We start from the raw sequence: 16980 nt of genomic DNA on the forward strand, positions 1-16980 counted from the left end.
TCTCCAGAGGCAAAGGGAATGGCATAAAACTGGAGGTCTGAGGAATGAAGAAAGTATTTTTTAAGACTCTCTAGAATTCCCTTAAGTGAACTATGATTACTTTTTCTAAAGTAAGACAGGACTAATATTTTCTAAAATACAGTATCATGTAATAGTACTTTGGTTATTTCAAGTTGTCACTCCTGGGGTATTTATCAAAAGGGGATGAAGTTCAATAGCTGGCAATGACACAGCAACTATTGCTGAAAAGGGCTATTGAATAGACTTTAAAAAAAAAACGAAGAGCAGGAGGGGAAAATAGATCTTTTCCAGGAGTGGGTACCAGTAGGTCGGGGGTGGGTATAATGAAAGGAGGACTAAGGGTGAATATGGTGGATGCATTTTGTATCCATATATGAAAACAGAAGACTGAAACTTGTTGAAATTGTTCTTAGAAGCGGAGGAGAAGGTAAGAGGGAGAATGATGGAGGGGGTAAATCTAAGATACTAAGATACATTCTAAGCACATATTTTAAGTATCACAATGTATTCCCCTATACTATCATATGTTAATTTTTTTAAAGGGGCTATTGGTATCATCCTAAAATTTAAAACTTTATCTCACTCCCTTAATTTTCAACTGGAAATGAGAGCCTGGAAAGCAGTATGTACACCACTATACTAAACTCAGCCCTGGGACATCCTATATTCATTCACATTTCAAGTGCTCCTACTATGTACTCTCTGTAAAAGCTCCTTGATTCACCTGAAGAGCAGCAGAGACTAGCACTCACATCTACTGAAACCACTATAACTTGAGTATTGTGCAGTGTGAACAAAGTGGCCTTTATAAGGACAAAGGCTTCTGCTCTTAGCAACAACCTGTCTCAACTGAGACAAGCTGACCTGAACTTCAAATTATACTTAATACATTCATTAAAATAAGCACATACTTAAAGGAACTTTTTAAAAAGGTAAAAAGGAAGGGAGGACTAACTTTGTGTGAATTCCTTTTTAAACTTTCTTCACTTTCAGAGCATGTACATGCTTTTAAAAACGAAACGTAAGCCTTATGATTCTGGCAGATAGCTCCAAAATTACCAGTTTAATTTCAAGAGGCTTTTTGTTATTAATTGCAACCACTAATAAACATATTTTATTTTCATTTAAGTAAAAAATTCTTCAAAAGTTAACTTAAAATGTTGGTAGTTTGCTTGAATATTGCTCTCATATGCACAGGTAAGGCTTCTGAGGCACAGTAATATCCCATGGCAGTATCTACAAGTTATTAATAAGAATCCCTGGCCACATGTGCAATTGGGCTAAGTAGCTGGGCTACTTAGGAGATGGAAACAGGAAGACTGCAAGTTTGATGTCAACCTGGGAAAAGTTAGCAAGACTATCTCAAAAACAAAAAACAGCTGGGCATTGGTGGCTCACTCCTGTAATCCTAGCTACTCAGGAGGCAGAGATCAGGAGGCTCACAGTTCGAAGCCAGCCTGGGCAAATAGTTCACGAGACCCTATCTCAAAAACACCCATCGCAAAAAGGGCTGGCAGAGTGGCTTGAAGTGAAGGCCCTGAGTTCAAACCCCAGTACTGGGGGTTGGGAGGTGGGGAAGGTAGGAAACAAGGCTGGGGGGTATGGCTCAAGATATAGACTGCTTTCATAACATCAACAAGGCTCCAAGTTCAATGCCCAGGACCAAGAAAAACGGGAAAAAAAATTCCTATTATGCTGGAGCATTAGTTTTCCACATTCTATGTACTCCCATTCACTTCTGAAGTCTCCTCTGCTTGACGGAGAATTCATTAATTTTTCCCAATGAAAGAAACTTCAGATTTAAAAAGAAGCCATTGTTATTTCTAATCAATGATGGCATTCAGACACTATCTTCTTAAGAAGTGGTAAGATCCACTCACCACTACGACTAGTGAAGGGATCTTTTCTAGTACAAGGAACTGTGGCAGTTTATTGGCAAACTTGACAATCATGCTTCAAGACTGCAAACATTAAATCATTGTTCCTTGATCTTTAGATCGCAGCCTTTAACATTCTCTTATTTGGCTCTTTACACATTTAATTAGTATAATAAATCCCACTGTAATCTTAGAGCAGTAACTCAAGTCTTCCTGACGCCAGACTGATATATGTACTTTTTTGGGGGTGGTACTGGAGTCTGAATTCAGACACTCTATCACAGGCCTTGCCACCAGCCCTTTTTGCTTTAGTTATTTTTCCAAATAAGCTCTCCCATTTTTGCACCAGGCCAGCCTTGGACCACGATCCTCCTACCTATGCCTCCTACCTGTGGGTAACAGGCATGATGGAGTCTCACTTTTTGCCCAGGCTGGCCTACTACCTCAATCCTCTCAATTTCTGCCTCCCAACAAGCTAGATTATAGGTGTGAGCTCACCATGCCTGACCTAAATATTAACTCCTTTCTTCTTATACTCAAATCATTTAATAATCATTTTTAAGATGCAAAAATGGTAATGAATAGACAAGAACTGAAAGTTCTTCAAATTTCTAACTAATTCAAATGTTCACTGAATGCCTACTCTGAATCAAGGCCCTATGTTAGTAAACCAAACTTTGGTTGTTCTTTTTTTTTCCCCCCTTGGTCATTATTTGCAATCAAATTCTATTCATATTGTTGTTCTTCAAGAGACACTGCCATGGAACAGCAAAATAACATTCCAGTGTACACCATGTGTAGTTAAGAGAGCTGTGTCCTGAAAAATATGTATTTTTTTTTAAGAAGGAAGTATGCTAAAATGTCATCAGTGACTCCAGTTTGTCATATGTAATGACAAACCTGTGTACTGGAAAATATCTAGCTATTCAGAAGTATGTTAAGATGTCATCAGTGGTGAGTCTGAGTGACTATTTATTTCTCAGCTCTAACATAATTTCCCAAACTTTCTATGATATGCACTTACTGCTTTTGCAGCCTTAAAAAAAACCTAAATAATAAGGATAAAACAATAGTAGCAACATTTATTATATATTTTTATATATTTTATAATATAAATATATTTATATATTTATATTATATATTATATATATTTATATATATAAATATATATATATTTATTATATATTATTATATATTGAGTACTTATTATATATTTTGTGTGCTAAGTACTTCACATGTCATCTCAAAAGAATCACCTTGTAAAAGGAAACTGTTTATATTTTTGAGATGAGGGAGCCAAGACACAGAATAACTTACTTGAATTTCAGCTAGAATTTTTACTCATTTCCTCAGAAATAAACAGGCATTGAGAACAAAAGCAAAACAATCAGCCATATAATTAGAAACAAGAGTCACAAATAGGTGACATTTGTTGTATGTTTAACTACAAGCAAGCAACTAGTCTCACTGAGCCTCAGTTTGAAATCACAAAAAAAATGCCTTTCTCATTTAGGGTTCTCATTAGGAAAGACAATGTCTGAAAAGAATATAGCCCGGCACCTGGCAAATGACTAACAACTTAAGATTATCATCAATATTTTCATCATCATCTGGAAAATCCTAGGCAAGCTATCTAAAATGTTTTGGTTTTGTCTGTCTACCTCTAAAACTAGGAGTAAAAATACCTACACCATGCAATAATTGTGAAAATTCCATGAGATAATATATACTTCAGCTCCCTGCACGTGAGAACAGAATCAAAACACTTAGCTATCCTAACTCTCCACAGGCCAAATAAGCTACTGTACATGCATACAATAAAATATTTTGCTGTGGAACATTTAAATACATGAAAATAAATCAGCTATAATGAATGGCTAAGTTCTAAAACATAGCTATACATAGTATATACGGTATGATTCTTTTTTTAAAAATATACAAAAATGCATTAACTGGTTGCCTGTGGCTCATGCCTGTAAATCTTAGCTACCTGCGGGGCTGAGATTGGGAGGATCTTGAGTTGAGGATAGCCTAGGCAAAAGTTCAAGAGACCCAACTCCAAAATAAACAGAGCATAATGGACTGGAAGAGTGGCTAAAGAGGTAGAGTATCTGCTTTGCAAGTGCGAAGCCCTGAGCTCAAACCCCAGCCTCACCAAAAAAAGCCACACATATATATAAGTGAATATGCATGAATAAAAAAGATAACAAGAATACATTCTAAGATCTTAAATTTTGTGGATATTGGCAACTGAGTATATGAAAAGGCAAAAGAGAACAATTATCAAAACTCCTAATATTTATGTATTCAGATAAGCAACAGCAGCATGCCCAGAGACTCCTATTCCATTACATCATCTCTGAGATTCTTCCACATATTCTTATTCTTGTTTGAGTGTTAAGGAGTTCATGCTAAAATTTCTCAAATTATGTGGGTGAAGAGGGGACCAGGGTGCCATCATTTTGTCTCTAAGTAAAGATAAACATTTTCATTTCCCATGATTCCATGCCTTCAATTTTATTTTCTGTAATATAGAAAAATCACTTAGAGACTAAAAAAAAAAGGAATACAAGAACATTTCCATAAAGAAAAATTTACTCCAAAGAACTGAGAATTCTAATTCTTAAGGGGAATGACTATTAATCTTTAAGGTATTTCACATATCATTACTATTAGAGTAATAATCCTGAGATTATAACCAAAGAATATCATCATGAAATTAACAAATGAAACAAAAAACAGGCTAAGAAATTTCACCTTAAAAAATAGATTAATAGGCTGATATAAACTAGTGCCCCATAAATGATAGAAATAACTATCAAAGATACTGAAAAAAATAAGAATTCTGGTTTACGAAAACATTAGCTATTACATGTAAAAATATTTAGTTAAATGCTATTTTGTTAGTTTAAGGGTCCTAACTCTTCCTATTTTCATCACAAATTATGATATTTTGATCAAATGAGTAGTACAAATAGTGACTGTACATGCATATACAACATTGATTCAACCTTGAAGGTGGGGGAAAAACAGGATTCTCAAAAGCAAAGAAATAGCCCACTTAAGCAATAGATTTTACGAATTTTTAATTTTCAGCAGATTTTGCTAAGCAAAATGCATCCTTTTCTTAATTCATACAAAGATTCAAGACACATGAACAATGGAAAACATTTAAGACATTTACATAAAAATTTCAGTATTCCAGGTTTCATAATCCTGTCTCCCCTCTGCTGTATGAAAAAGGAAAGGATTCAAAGATTTCATCATTTACTTCCCAATTATAAGAAATGCTTTCACTTTCTTATGGAAATTATTCAGTGTATCTGACACACAAACTTCATTTATATTTCAAACACTATGTGAAATACAAGACATTTATCATCTATTCACAAAAATCAATTTAAATCACTTCAAGCCAGGTGCTGCCTGTAATCCTAGCTATTTGGGAGACAGAGCAGGAGGACTGTGGTTGGAAGCCAGCAGGGCAAATACTTCCCAAGACTCTATCTCAAAAACACCCAACACAAAAGAGGGACTGGAGGAATGATTCAAGAGGTAGAGAGAGTGTCTGCCTAGCAAGGATGAAAACCTGAGTTCAAACCACAGTACCACTACCCCTCCACCAAAAAAAATCATTTCAAGTGCACATGCACTAAGAATTTTTTGATAGACATATACACTAAAATCCCAAACTCATAATTTCCCAGCCTGTCTCCCTCTCAAATCTACCTACTGGTTTTGGATTTTTGTTTTTGGTTACTCAAAATTCCTTAATTAAGTAAATTCTATTCCATGTGGTAGGACCAGTGATGGGCTGAAATCCTGGTTAAGATTCCATCTCTTTTCTTACTTTTTGTTGTTGAAAGTACCTGTTTAATGTATCTGCCCCACAATTAACAAGGTTCCTAATTGGCAATCTTCAAATAAAGTTTTAAAAGAGAAAATCCTTTTTAATTAGATGCCAAAAAAACGACTTCTTTTCATAACTTCCTGCTCCAACCCTCTGCAGCTGTCCTATCTGTATGCCCATTTACCAATTCTTCAGGACACAGATAGATCCTGACCCTAACTCACATGACCTTACACCTTAAAATTTTAAAGTTAGTAACATATATTATAGGATTAATGTATTTAAAAAGTGTAGTAATAAAAAAATCTACATAATTTATTCTCATTATCTCATTTATCATATATTTCAAGGGTTGGGGGCATGGCTCAAGTGGTAGAGCACTAACCTAACAAGTACAAATTCAAACCCTAATACCACCCCCTCTCCCCATAAACCAATAATCATTTACCGTCCAACGATTTCATATAATTTTATAGCTGGAAGGATTTTGTAGTTCATTTACCTTATATCCTTCATTTTACAGATGTTGAAAATTTAGTCCTACAGTCATTTTGACTAGACTAAATTCATATTTACAAGACAAGCAAAGAGCCAGAGTCCTATTTTTTGACTTTCAAGTCTCTATTTTCCTACTAAATTATACTACTACTCCTATATCTTTTAAGTGATATTTAAGAATTTTTTGATTATTTAATATTTTCCATGGCATATTTTTTTAATCTAAAGGAATCTAATCATTATATACTAACTCAAACTGTAAATTTTCATTATTCTCTCATAATTAACTTAAAATTCAGCTTACCTAAAACAAAAATAAAGATTCCTCTTTAATTTTTTTGTTTTGTTTTGGTGGTACTGGGGTATGAACTCATGACTTCTACATGCTAGGCAGGTGCTGTACCACTTGAGCCACACCTTCAGCCCTGTAGTGGTTCTTATTTTTAACTGATGAGAAAAGTATTTGTATATCAAAATACATCAACTGGAGAACAGTAGACATTGACACTGTCAAATCTTAAAGAGAGGGTGATTATTACTTTTTGAGACAGGGTCTTGATTTCCTATAGCCAAGGCTGGTATCAAACTTGCAATCACCCTGCCTCCACATTCTAAGTGCTGGGATTACAGGCAAGTGTCAACATTGTCAGGTATATCTACTTTTAAAATTTTTCATTGTGAAGTTTTATAGCTATGTGAGTAACTACATAAAGACCACAAAAGCTAAGTGGAATTTTATGTTCTATTATACTAAAAATATGTAGGGAGGGTTAAAAAAAAACAAACCTGACACTCAAAAATTATCATTCTTATTTACCTGTTCCTTTAAATTTAAAGTGTGGCTTTAAATTAAAAAAAAAAAAAAAAAAACCACCAAAAAAAAAAAAAGTGGCTTAAAAGGAGCAATAAGCTTATTATATACAGGTGATTAGCTCACAAGTATTCCTGAATTTTAAGTATCTTTCCAGTGATAACCCTTTCCAATTGCCTTACCTTTGTTGAAAGTACTTTAAATGTGCTCTGTTCTGGTATTATAGGATGAAGCAGTCTCAGTTTCAAATTGTAATCCTCTCCAGAAGAAAGTTTCACCAAAGCAGACAACTAACGAACACAAAATAGTATCACTTTTTGTAAACTGATAGAGTAAAATATTTAATCTACTGAAGACAGAACTTCAACAATGCTTCAGATTATTTCAATTATATGCAGCATCAGGCTTAAGAACCTCAAAACAATCTTTTTATGAGAACTCATACATATAACTAAACAGAAATAGTTAATATTATCACATATTTAACATTCAAAACATAAGAGCAAAGTGATACAGTATATAACAAAAAGAAACTATTCATGTACAAGATATATAATTCTATCACACCTTTCTTAAGTATCTATAAGATTCTCCATTAAATGCTAAGAAACCAAGTTATTAAAAGACATACTCATTTAATATGGCAAGTAAATTCTAAGACCTATAGATCATACAACAAGTAACTAGACCTTTGTTATGAAGTATACCTCAAAAGTACAACCAAATCATGCATCTCACTAATGTCAACCAAGTTCTGCTTTGCATTCCAAATCTAAAGAAAAAAAAAATGCACACCTAGCTATCTTATGTCAAAACAAAATAATTCAAACTAAAAAACATACTTCATATTTTATTCAGTATTTTCCATATTACCTCATGAATAAGTTGCATCTACCTGATAAATTGCTAGTTTGCTCTGTAATCTAAATTTGCAGATAATAGTACTTAATCTCCACATAAAATATGGTTCAAAGACTACCTCTTTTTCAGAAAATTCCACATTTATATCATTCTTCTGCACATTCTTGATCATAAGTGTAATGATTACTTGAGATTCTGTTTGATACCAGTCATACCTAGTTTTAAAGAAAAGAAAAAATAACACTTTGATTTTCTTTAAGTCCTGTGTCAAACTAAAAACTAGTCTGATAAATAACAAGAGCTCCACCTTGAGGAACAAAAATAGCAAAGCAGGTGCTGATTCAATTTTATGTAACTAATTTTCTATGATCTATACTAATGGAAAAAAAAACGGTAAGGTAGATAATTCCCAAACCTTCTCAATGGACTTAAAAATACAAGATTTTCTAATACTATTGTGAAGCTAATACTAAAGATGAAACTATTGGAAATGCCATCAACAGCCTTATACACTCATTTCTACCTGATACTAAGATGAAGTAAACACACGTGTATCCCTTCTTTACAGATGAGAACACTTAAAATTAGGGAAGTGAAGCAATCAGCCAGTGGCAGCTGTGATGCAGGCGAACCAGGTCAGCCTAAATCAGCACTCAAAGCTCAGTTCACTAAAGATGGCAGTAACCAGGGAACAGAAGCAAATTATTTACAAATTAAAATAGTGTTTACCCATCATGTCAGGCACAACATTATATACAATACCTTCCCCCCCAATTCATGTCATGAGGGAAGACCAGTGTGTCTAGCAATTCTCGGTCATGTATGCCTTTTCACACTAAAAGCTCTAAAACTTCAGGAATACTTTCACATTAGACAGACTACCATATCTTGAGGGCAGAGCTATTTATCCTGCCACTATTATATCGCCAGGAACAAGCAAAACTATACAGTATACCTATTAAATCAAATATTGAATTTTTTTATGGTCAACACCATAGTTATTATTTGATATTTATGTGCCCTACCTGGGCAAACAGAAGTTCCTTGTTAACTAGGTACTTGCAGTTTCAACCTGTGTTACCCCAGAAAGAACATGAATAAATAGTTCTTAACAATTTCTAAGCTAGTTCAGGTAATTATGTCATAAACCACCTTTATTAAAGAAATGAACTTAAAGAGCCTCACAGTTTGCCTCTGAAACTCAGTGAGGATGCAAAATCCAGATCAATACCTTATGTTTCTTTCTGTTACAGTCCTAAGAATACAAATTGTATTCCTGGCTAATGAATAATTAAAAGTAAGGTCAAAGACTTGCTGGTTGCTTCTTCATTGTTGTAATTATTATCCTCAGCAATACTAACTTTCAACTCAGGCAGAATGTTCCCATGGAAAATTTACTCCAAATATAACAGACAGGACAAGTTAAAATTCTCTTAAGACTATCAACTTATTTCTTATTTACCTAATAATATCAATTTAACTGGGAAAAGCGCTCTTTAATACAAGGAAAGGTGAAGTAATACAGAACCAGGTTAAGCAAGTTTAAAGATGAGAAATTATTTGAATTTACTACTGATTCAGTACATAATGTTAAGATTCAATTTTTTCATAGGGCTATAACACAATTTTAAAAAACAAAATTATGAAAAACTTAAAATCACATAGTAAGGACATGCTTATTATCAAGTTACAGGATTTTTCTTCTTTAGGCATATTTTATAATGCATTCCTTTATGAAGAAGAAACACTTACTTGATTTTTGACTGACTCTGTTGAGATGCAGACTGATTCTGGCACATTGAAAAATAAATATTTTTACAAGTTAGATTAGCAATTGTATACTAAAATACATGTATTATTAATTTACCCACAGTTCTTTTGATATGGAATAACTACATGAAAAATTTTTTCAAAGACAAAATATGGTGTTTATAATGTAGTACTAGTCTACACAAAAATATTAAAATTTTTGTAACTTTACTAGCTTCAAATGAAGAAATTTTCTGTTGGGCTTGGTGGCAAATGTTTATAATCTCAGTACTCTGGAAGTTAGGGTAGGAAGACTGCAAGATCAAGCCACCTGGAAATAGCAAGACCCGGTTCTCAAAAATCTTTCTAAAGATCTAAGTAGAGTAATTTACTTACGTCCATTCTTGAAATATAATAACTCCTTAAACCAACAATAACATTAAGACTTTAAAAACTGTTTTTAAGAAACAGTACAACCTACAGGCATTAACAATAATATCAGATGCTGCTGTAAAACTATAAAGGAACATTTCCATGGTGAATTCCTAATAACATCTTATTCCTCTATGTGCCCATAGAGAAAGAAAGTCACTCTTTTTTTCAACACAGGGTCTGCCTGGCCTCAAACTTCCATTCCTCCAGCCTCCACCTCCCAACTGCAGGTATTACAAATATGCACCACCATGACCAGCCAACAAAGTTTCCTAAACTACATGGCATTGACCTGTTTAGACTATGCAAAGCTAAAGAACTTGTCCTGGATCACAGATGGCCTCAACATTGTTCTTACATGAAAAAGTAAGAGATGGAGAGTGGAGCAAGGAAGTAAGTAAAACCGCTCTAGATTTCTGAGTCTCTCAAGTTTTAGTGAGAAATATTTGAATCTACATCATATCACGTGGAGACACTGCCTAGAACAGATTTTTCCAGTTCATCCTAGAACCCGGATAAAGCTAGACTAAACCACCTAAGTGGCAAAATGCACTAAGGCTATACAACTTGTGTTACTAGACTGGACAATGTTGCAGGAAGGACAGAACTAGAGTTTAGATTCAGGGCAGTGCACTTGGTAGGTAGGACCTCTATCATTGAGCCATGCCTCCAGCCCTTTTTTATTTTATCATGCCACTCTGTTGTTCGCTGGCCTAGTCCCAAGCCAAATATTATTTAAGTACTGAACGTAACTACTAGCAGATGAAGCAGGAAGCTAACTTTTGTTTTCTTTGGTGAGACTGAGGTTTGAATTCAGGGTTTCATGATCACAAAGCAGGCATTCCACCACTTGAGCCACACCTCCAGTCCTACCCAACTTTTAAAAGACATCCTCCAACCCATCCCCATCCACCATACCTAGGAACTATGGGCAAGCATGGATGTAAAGGGACAACTGGAGAGGGCTCACTTTTGAAGATGTCCAAACCCCAGGCACTATATACGCACATATTCTGCCTGCAGTAGATTAGCTCTGTTAGCTTCAGTTTACACAAGGAAAAATCTCAAGGAGTAAATGACTTTCTCAATTTCACCATGAAAATTTAGAAGACTGAGATATAAATCTTCCATGAGAGATGAAGAAAGCACCTCAACAAAGTTAAGTAATTGTCCATAATATAAGTCAGGATTATTCATACATCTCCTAACTCCTTGTTGACTCTTTCTTGACATAAAATATGTAGATGACTATTGCTAAAACAATACTACCAAAAATTTAACTGTTATATATAAGCTTAAGTGAATTAAGAAATAAAAACCACTTTTCCTAAACTTCCCCATAGTTTTGTAGTAAATGAAAAAAATCTAAAAGATAATGTACAAAACCACAAACGTTGACACTTAATCAGATAAAAGCACTTCCAATTTTACTTATCCCATGTGTTTTAAACCTACTAATAAAAGCCCTACAAATGATTACAAATATTTAAACTGAATTAACATGATGACTTCTCAGTAACCAAGAGAAAAAACTGTCATCCCAACCACACTAAAACAAACCAAATCAACTTAAAACTACACACTAAATTGATTTAAACAGCCCAATAATTTTCACAACTATAAACTTTTATAACGTATTTCACCAACAAAATGATTTTAGTTATTACTAAAAGAACTAGCATTTAAACTGAATTGTTTAATGTTTAACTGTGAGAGACCTTATCCCGTGGTCTTATCTCATATGTATTTGATATATGCAATTTAATATGATTAAGTAAAAACACAAAGGACAAAAACTTTGAACTTACCCTCACAGAGACCAATCCTATAAAACATAAAAAAGAAAGCATTTTTAAGATGACAGGTAAAGTTACAGACATAATTTCTATGGCACAAACATACTGAATAAGAAAGTCAGCTCTCTGTATTTGTTTTTTTTTTTTTGCAGTACTGCAATTTGAACTCAAGGTTTTACACTTACTAGACAAGTAGCTCTACCACTTGAGACATTCCTCCAGCTCTCTCTGTATCTTTCAAATGAAAGAAACTGGTTTATTTTTTGATTGCTAGAGCTATTTTAAGACTCCTTAGTCATTTCTTATTGGCAGCACCATGAAGCTCATGCAAAAGAAATCCATCCCTTTCAATATTAGAAGCCAGACAAAAATCAGTGTAAATTCATATTTAAGGGAATATGTACTACTTAAAATAAACAAATTGCTTTAAACAATTTATTAAAAACAAATCTGCTTAAATCAAAAAACTTAAAATGTTTAAACTGAAACACTGGACACCTATGTTAACACACTTACCGTTCTGAGCTTCCTGGCACTTTTTAATCCAGACAGTAAAATCTCCATCTGCACCTAGAACCAAAAAACTGTAGTATCACTCACCTGCCAAATGTAATATTCATTCAACAAAATATTTACTGACAATACTGTGTCCCATGCACCAATTAGGCACTAGGGATTCAGCAGTAAATAAGATAAATAAAATTACCATCCGTACAAACCTTCAGCAACCCTGATGTTATAGCTAACTATAACAATAGGTTTAAAATTGCGTTGTTCATCTGGAGGATTTCTTTTTAGTATGTTAAATTAGTTTTAACTATAATCAACCTCACCAGTTTCCCATATATTTACAATCTACATTTCCTCTCACCCACCTGCTCTTAAAGAAGGCTTCTCTCACACCACAAAATTAGATCATAGTCAGATTTCTAATATGCCATCAGGGAAGAGTGGAAGTCTGGTGGTTAGGCTGAAGTTGAGAAACCGCTCCTGTTCTCATCTTGCTCTTCTGTCTATTACTCTGTTTACTGTTCTCTCAGTACCATGCCTTTCCTCACAACAAAAAGCACTTCTGCACTTTGTGAAGTTTTGTTGCATCTCCAGGTTAAATAGTAGCCAAGAGACTATACATAGTGAACTATATATTTATAAATAGCAATGTGAAGGTGTACATAATCACACTGTTTATTCTAAAGATCCAGAATAACAATATCTAAACATTTTACTGGGTGCTGTTACTATTAATAAAAATATTAAGTGACCTAAATAAAAGCTTACTAATTCAGGCTAACCACAGGCAAGATGAGTCTGAAAAGTAAAAAGCAACAAAACTTTAAATTCCTAATTTATACAAGAAATCAAACTAAACATGCCTAAATAAAAATTTAAACACACAGGCTGTAAGTGTGGCTCAACTGGAAGAGCACCCACGTAAGTGCAAAGCCTTGAGTTCAAACCCCAGTACCATGGAAATAAAATATTTCAATCAGAAAGATCTTTAAGTGGAAACTACAGTAGATAATGTAAGGCCTTCAACTGAGGTCTGACAAAATATTTTTTAAAAAATTTAAACATATATTCTACTGGGAAACTAACACACCAAAATACAGTCTTGAGCAACCTATTACTCAAACAATCAGTAAATAAAACCAAGCCCATCAGTTTCAGGTTACTTACAGTCCTAGTGTAAGTATGGGATAGATGAATTTGACTAATTAGCACTGAACTCCATGCATTCTGAACATTCACAGATTTTTCTCAGTAACGGCCTCTTTGGAACTATATACACACTGATACTAAGGACCTGCTGTACTCCTCTCAAAAACATGACATTTTTGACAAGGCACAGTGGCTCACACCTGCAAATCCAGCTACTTGTGGAGTGAAGATAGGGAAGATGGGGATCCCAAGCCAGACATACACACACCCCATCTCAAACAACATGCCATGGTGTCATGCCTGAAATCCCAGCAACATGGGAGGCTGTAGGTCCAAGGATCATGGTCCCATCAAAAACAAGACACTTTTGAAGGGCTAAAGGAGTAATTCAAGTGATAGAGTGCTTGCCTAAAAAGCACAAGGCTCTGAGTTCAAATCCCAGGACCACCAAAATAAAACCACATTTTTGAGAAGAATTCAGAATACTCTCATAGCTCCATGTTTCTTCTATATCCTCTCATAATTTCATCAAACTTAGAACTCACTTCTCCATAAAGATTCTGTAAGATTTCATAACTTAGCAACATGAATAACTTAAAAGACTTTTGAACAAAATAGCAAATTAAAATTTTACTTCTTTATTAGAAAAAAGACAAAGCCAGATTCAGTAGGGAGAAAACAGTGAGTGTTTACATACAGTTTCTGACTTTAACAGCAAAGTTTATCTGAGATTTAAATGCTAACAAAGGCCAATTAAATCAATTTTTTTTAAAGTGAACTCAAAATTCTACAATCAACAGAAAAAAATATCACTAAGAGAAGAGAAAAATGTCTTGGGTTTCTGTAATTTAACTTGAGATTACACTAGCAGAATTCGGCTAATGTAGTTTTAAGATTGGCATGGATGGGAGACTCTGTCTCAAAAAAGCAAAATATTTAGTTTATTAAGGTGTAATTCTAATACTTACTTAATTTCTGTCCTTGTGTAAAAGTTTCTAGAGCAGCAGTGTAGTTTTTTTCATGGTATTCGCAAATCCTACATGGGCATTTTAGAACAAATTAACATACAACACACAAGATAACAGAAAACAAAAACAGCTTTCTTTATAAACAAAAAAATCTTAGTATTAATATTACTGAAAGATTTTATGCACATAGTAAAAGAAGCCAAGACTTTCTAAAATAATGTAACATCTAGTATAATTCTCATTAAAATTCAATTTTGGAATTCACTTCAGAAGGTATTTCATTTCAATTGTGCAAATTTGCTCATTTCAAAACATAATTATACAAAGGTATTAGTTTTCATTTAAATAAAGTAACACTTATCAACAGAGAACCTCAGTTTCAGTCATATTCTGCAGTTACTTCAATCATCATTATTTTAAAACATAGCAAACTAGAGATGTTCTATCACATACTTCAGTTAATATAACTAATAGAATTAGGAGCCAGGCACAGTGGCTCACACCTATAATCCCAGCTACTTAGTAGGCAGAGATAGGAGGATTGTGATTCAAGGCCAGCCAAAACAAAAATTTAACAATTCCAAATGTCAAAACAAACAAACAAAAAAAACAGGCATGGTAGCCCTTGGGAGGCAAAGGTAGGAGAATCATGATCTGAGGCTGGCCCAGGCAAAAGTGTGAAGCAAACGGACACAGCTCAAGTGGTAGAGAACTTGCTAAGTGAGTATGAGGCTCAATCCCCAATACTGCCAAAACAACAACAAAAACATATTAACTGAAGAATTAAGTTACATTTAAAACTGAATCAGCCCAGGCATTGGTGGCGCATGCCACCTCCTAGCTACTTGGGATGCTGAGATGGAAAAGATCAGCTTCAAGGTCAGCCCGGACAAAAAGTTCACAAGACCACATCTCAACAGAAAAAGCTGGGCACAGTGGGGTGCACCTATCATTCCAGCTACCCCGGAGTCTGAGATCCAGAGGATTGTGGTTCTAGGCCAGCCCAGGCAAAAAAGTTCACAAGACCACATCTCAACAGGAAAAACTGGGCAGGGTGGCATGTGCTTGTCATCCCAGCTGTTGTAGCAAGCCTAAAATAGGAGGATGATTATCCAGGACTGCCAATGCAAAAAGCAAGACCTATCTCCAAAGTAACCAGAGCAAAAAAGGGCTGGAAGCATGGCTCAAGTAGTGAGTGTCCACCTAGCAAGCACAAAACCGAAAGTTCAAATCCCAGTACCTCCAAAAAAAAGAGAAAATAAAATTTTGAGTATCTCAACTACAAAATGTACAAATACAGCATTTTACTACATATAAAAAAGCTTATGGGCTGGCTGGGTGGCTCAAGCAGTAAGAGTGCCTGCCTCCCAAGTGTGAGTTCAAACCTCAGTGCCACCAAAGGAAAAAAAAAAAAAGCTTACAATGAATCTAGTCAACAAATGAAACATCTACTCACTCTAGTCCAAGCCAAACACAAAAAGTAGTTAATTACATACCCTTTTCTCAGTATAGCAGTAGAATTATTTGGATTGAGTTCAAGAGACTTCTTTGCATCAGCAACAGCATCTGTATAAAAAAAATGATTAGTTTTTTAATCAGTTATACTACACAAAAAAATTGAATCGGTCTTAAATTTTTAAGTTCTTAAATTGGTAGAAAGGTCAAATGGTTTTAAATTAGAAGAAGCTAATCCATAAAATTCAAATAAGTGTCACTCTCATAGCTTCCTAGTGGTTAAAAATTAACTCCCTTAATGCTCTTCGATCAGTAAAGCTCTGTGTGGCAAATCTATTAACAACATTTACATAATTTGACTTAAAATATTGAATTCTCTCATATCCACATTCTCAGAGTAATTTTTGAAAGATACACAATATAGAAACACATTCTTTTTAAATTATAAAATGCAAGCAAGAGCATTTAACACACTGCAAAATTAGAAATGTGACACCATTCTTTATTAGTGTATCCAACCACTATGAATGAAATCTATAAATTCTCTACCTTCTGAAAAGACACATCCATAATGGTTAAATGGGGGTTGCTCAACATAAAGTTTGTCATACTACAGCTACTCTACCCTGTATTAAAGACTTAAAAATCCTCAAAGATAACCTCCATTTTCATTTGTCTTGGGCAAAATGTGTAAGTAAATTATAGAGACAATACATTTTGTAAGAAAAGTTACCACAGTATTTCCCAAGAAGAATGTGACAGTAAGCTCTTTGACAATAATACTGTGCATCATCTGGATTCTGTTCCAAAGCCTTAGTCAGCTCCTACAAATACAAACATATGAACATCAGTAAATGTTTCTTAAGGCCACCAAATTCTAATTAAAACAAGTTATTATCACAAGCTAATGGGAGAAGAGATAATAGGGAAACAAGTTTGGAGCTTTTCTGTGTAGAAGATGACTATTTCCCCTTCTTCCCTCTACCCAGGCCAAAGCACACAA

The 16980-nt window shown here is 34.3% G+C and overlaps 1 protein-coding gene across 3 annotated transcripts in view; it reads right to left on the reverse strand.

Moving 5' to 3' along the window:
* The window catches only part of Sugt1 (SGT1 homolog, MIS12 kinetochore complex assembly cochaperone), a 32932-nt gene that overhangs the window by 8847 nt on the left and 7105 nt on the right, over window positions 1-16980 (reverse strand). For 2 of the 3 annotated variants that reach the window (XM_074043294.1, XM_074043293.1), the window contains 8 exons: window positions 16692-16801; window positions 16019-16088; window positions 14523-14590; window positions 12412-12465; window positions 11908-11924; window positions 9671-9708; window positions 8037-8133; window positions 7240-7347 (listed from right to left, as the gene is read on the reverse strand). In XM_074043294.1, the coding sequence (XP_073899395.1) occupies window positions 7240-7347; window positions 8037-8133; window positions 9671-9708; window positions 11908-11924; window positions 12412-12465; window positions 14523-14590; window positions 16019-16088; window positions 16692-16770 (531 nt within the window). In that variant the 5' untranslated portion in view covers window positions 16771-16801. The remainder of the gene's footprint in view (window positions 1-7239; window positions 7348-8036; window positions 8134-9670; window positions 9709-11907; window positions 11925-12411; window positions 12466-14522; window positions 14591-16018; window positions 16089-16691; window positions 16802-16980) is intronic. The other variant, XM_020164914.2, reaches the window with a different exon arrangement.

The sequence above is a fragment of the Castor canadensis genome, chromosome 10 (assembly GCF_047511655.1).
Source record: "Castor canadensis chromosome 10, mCasCan1.hap1v2, whole genome shotgun sequence".
Taxonomy (NCBI): Eukaryota; Metazoa; Chordata; class Mammalia; order Rodentia; family Castoridae; genus Castor; species Castor canadensis.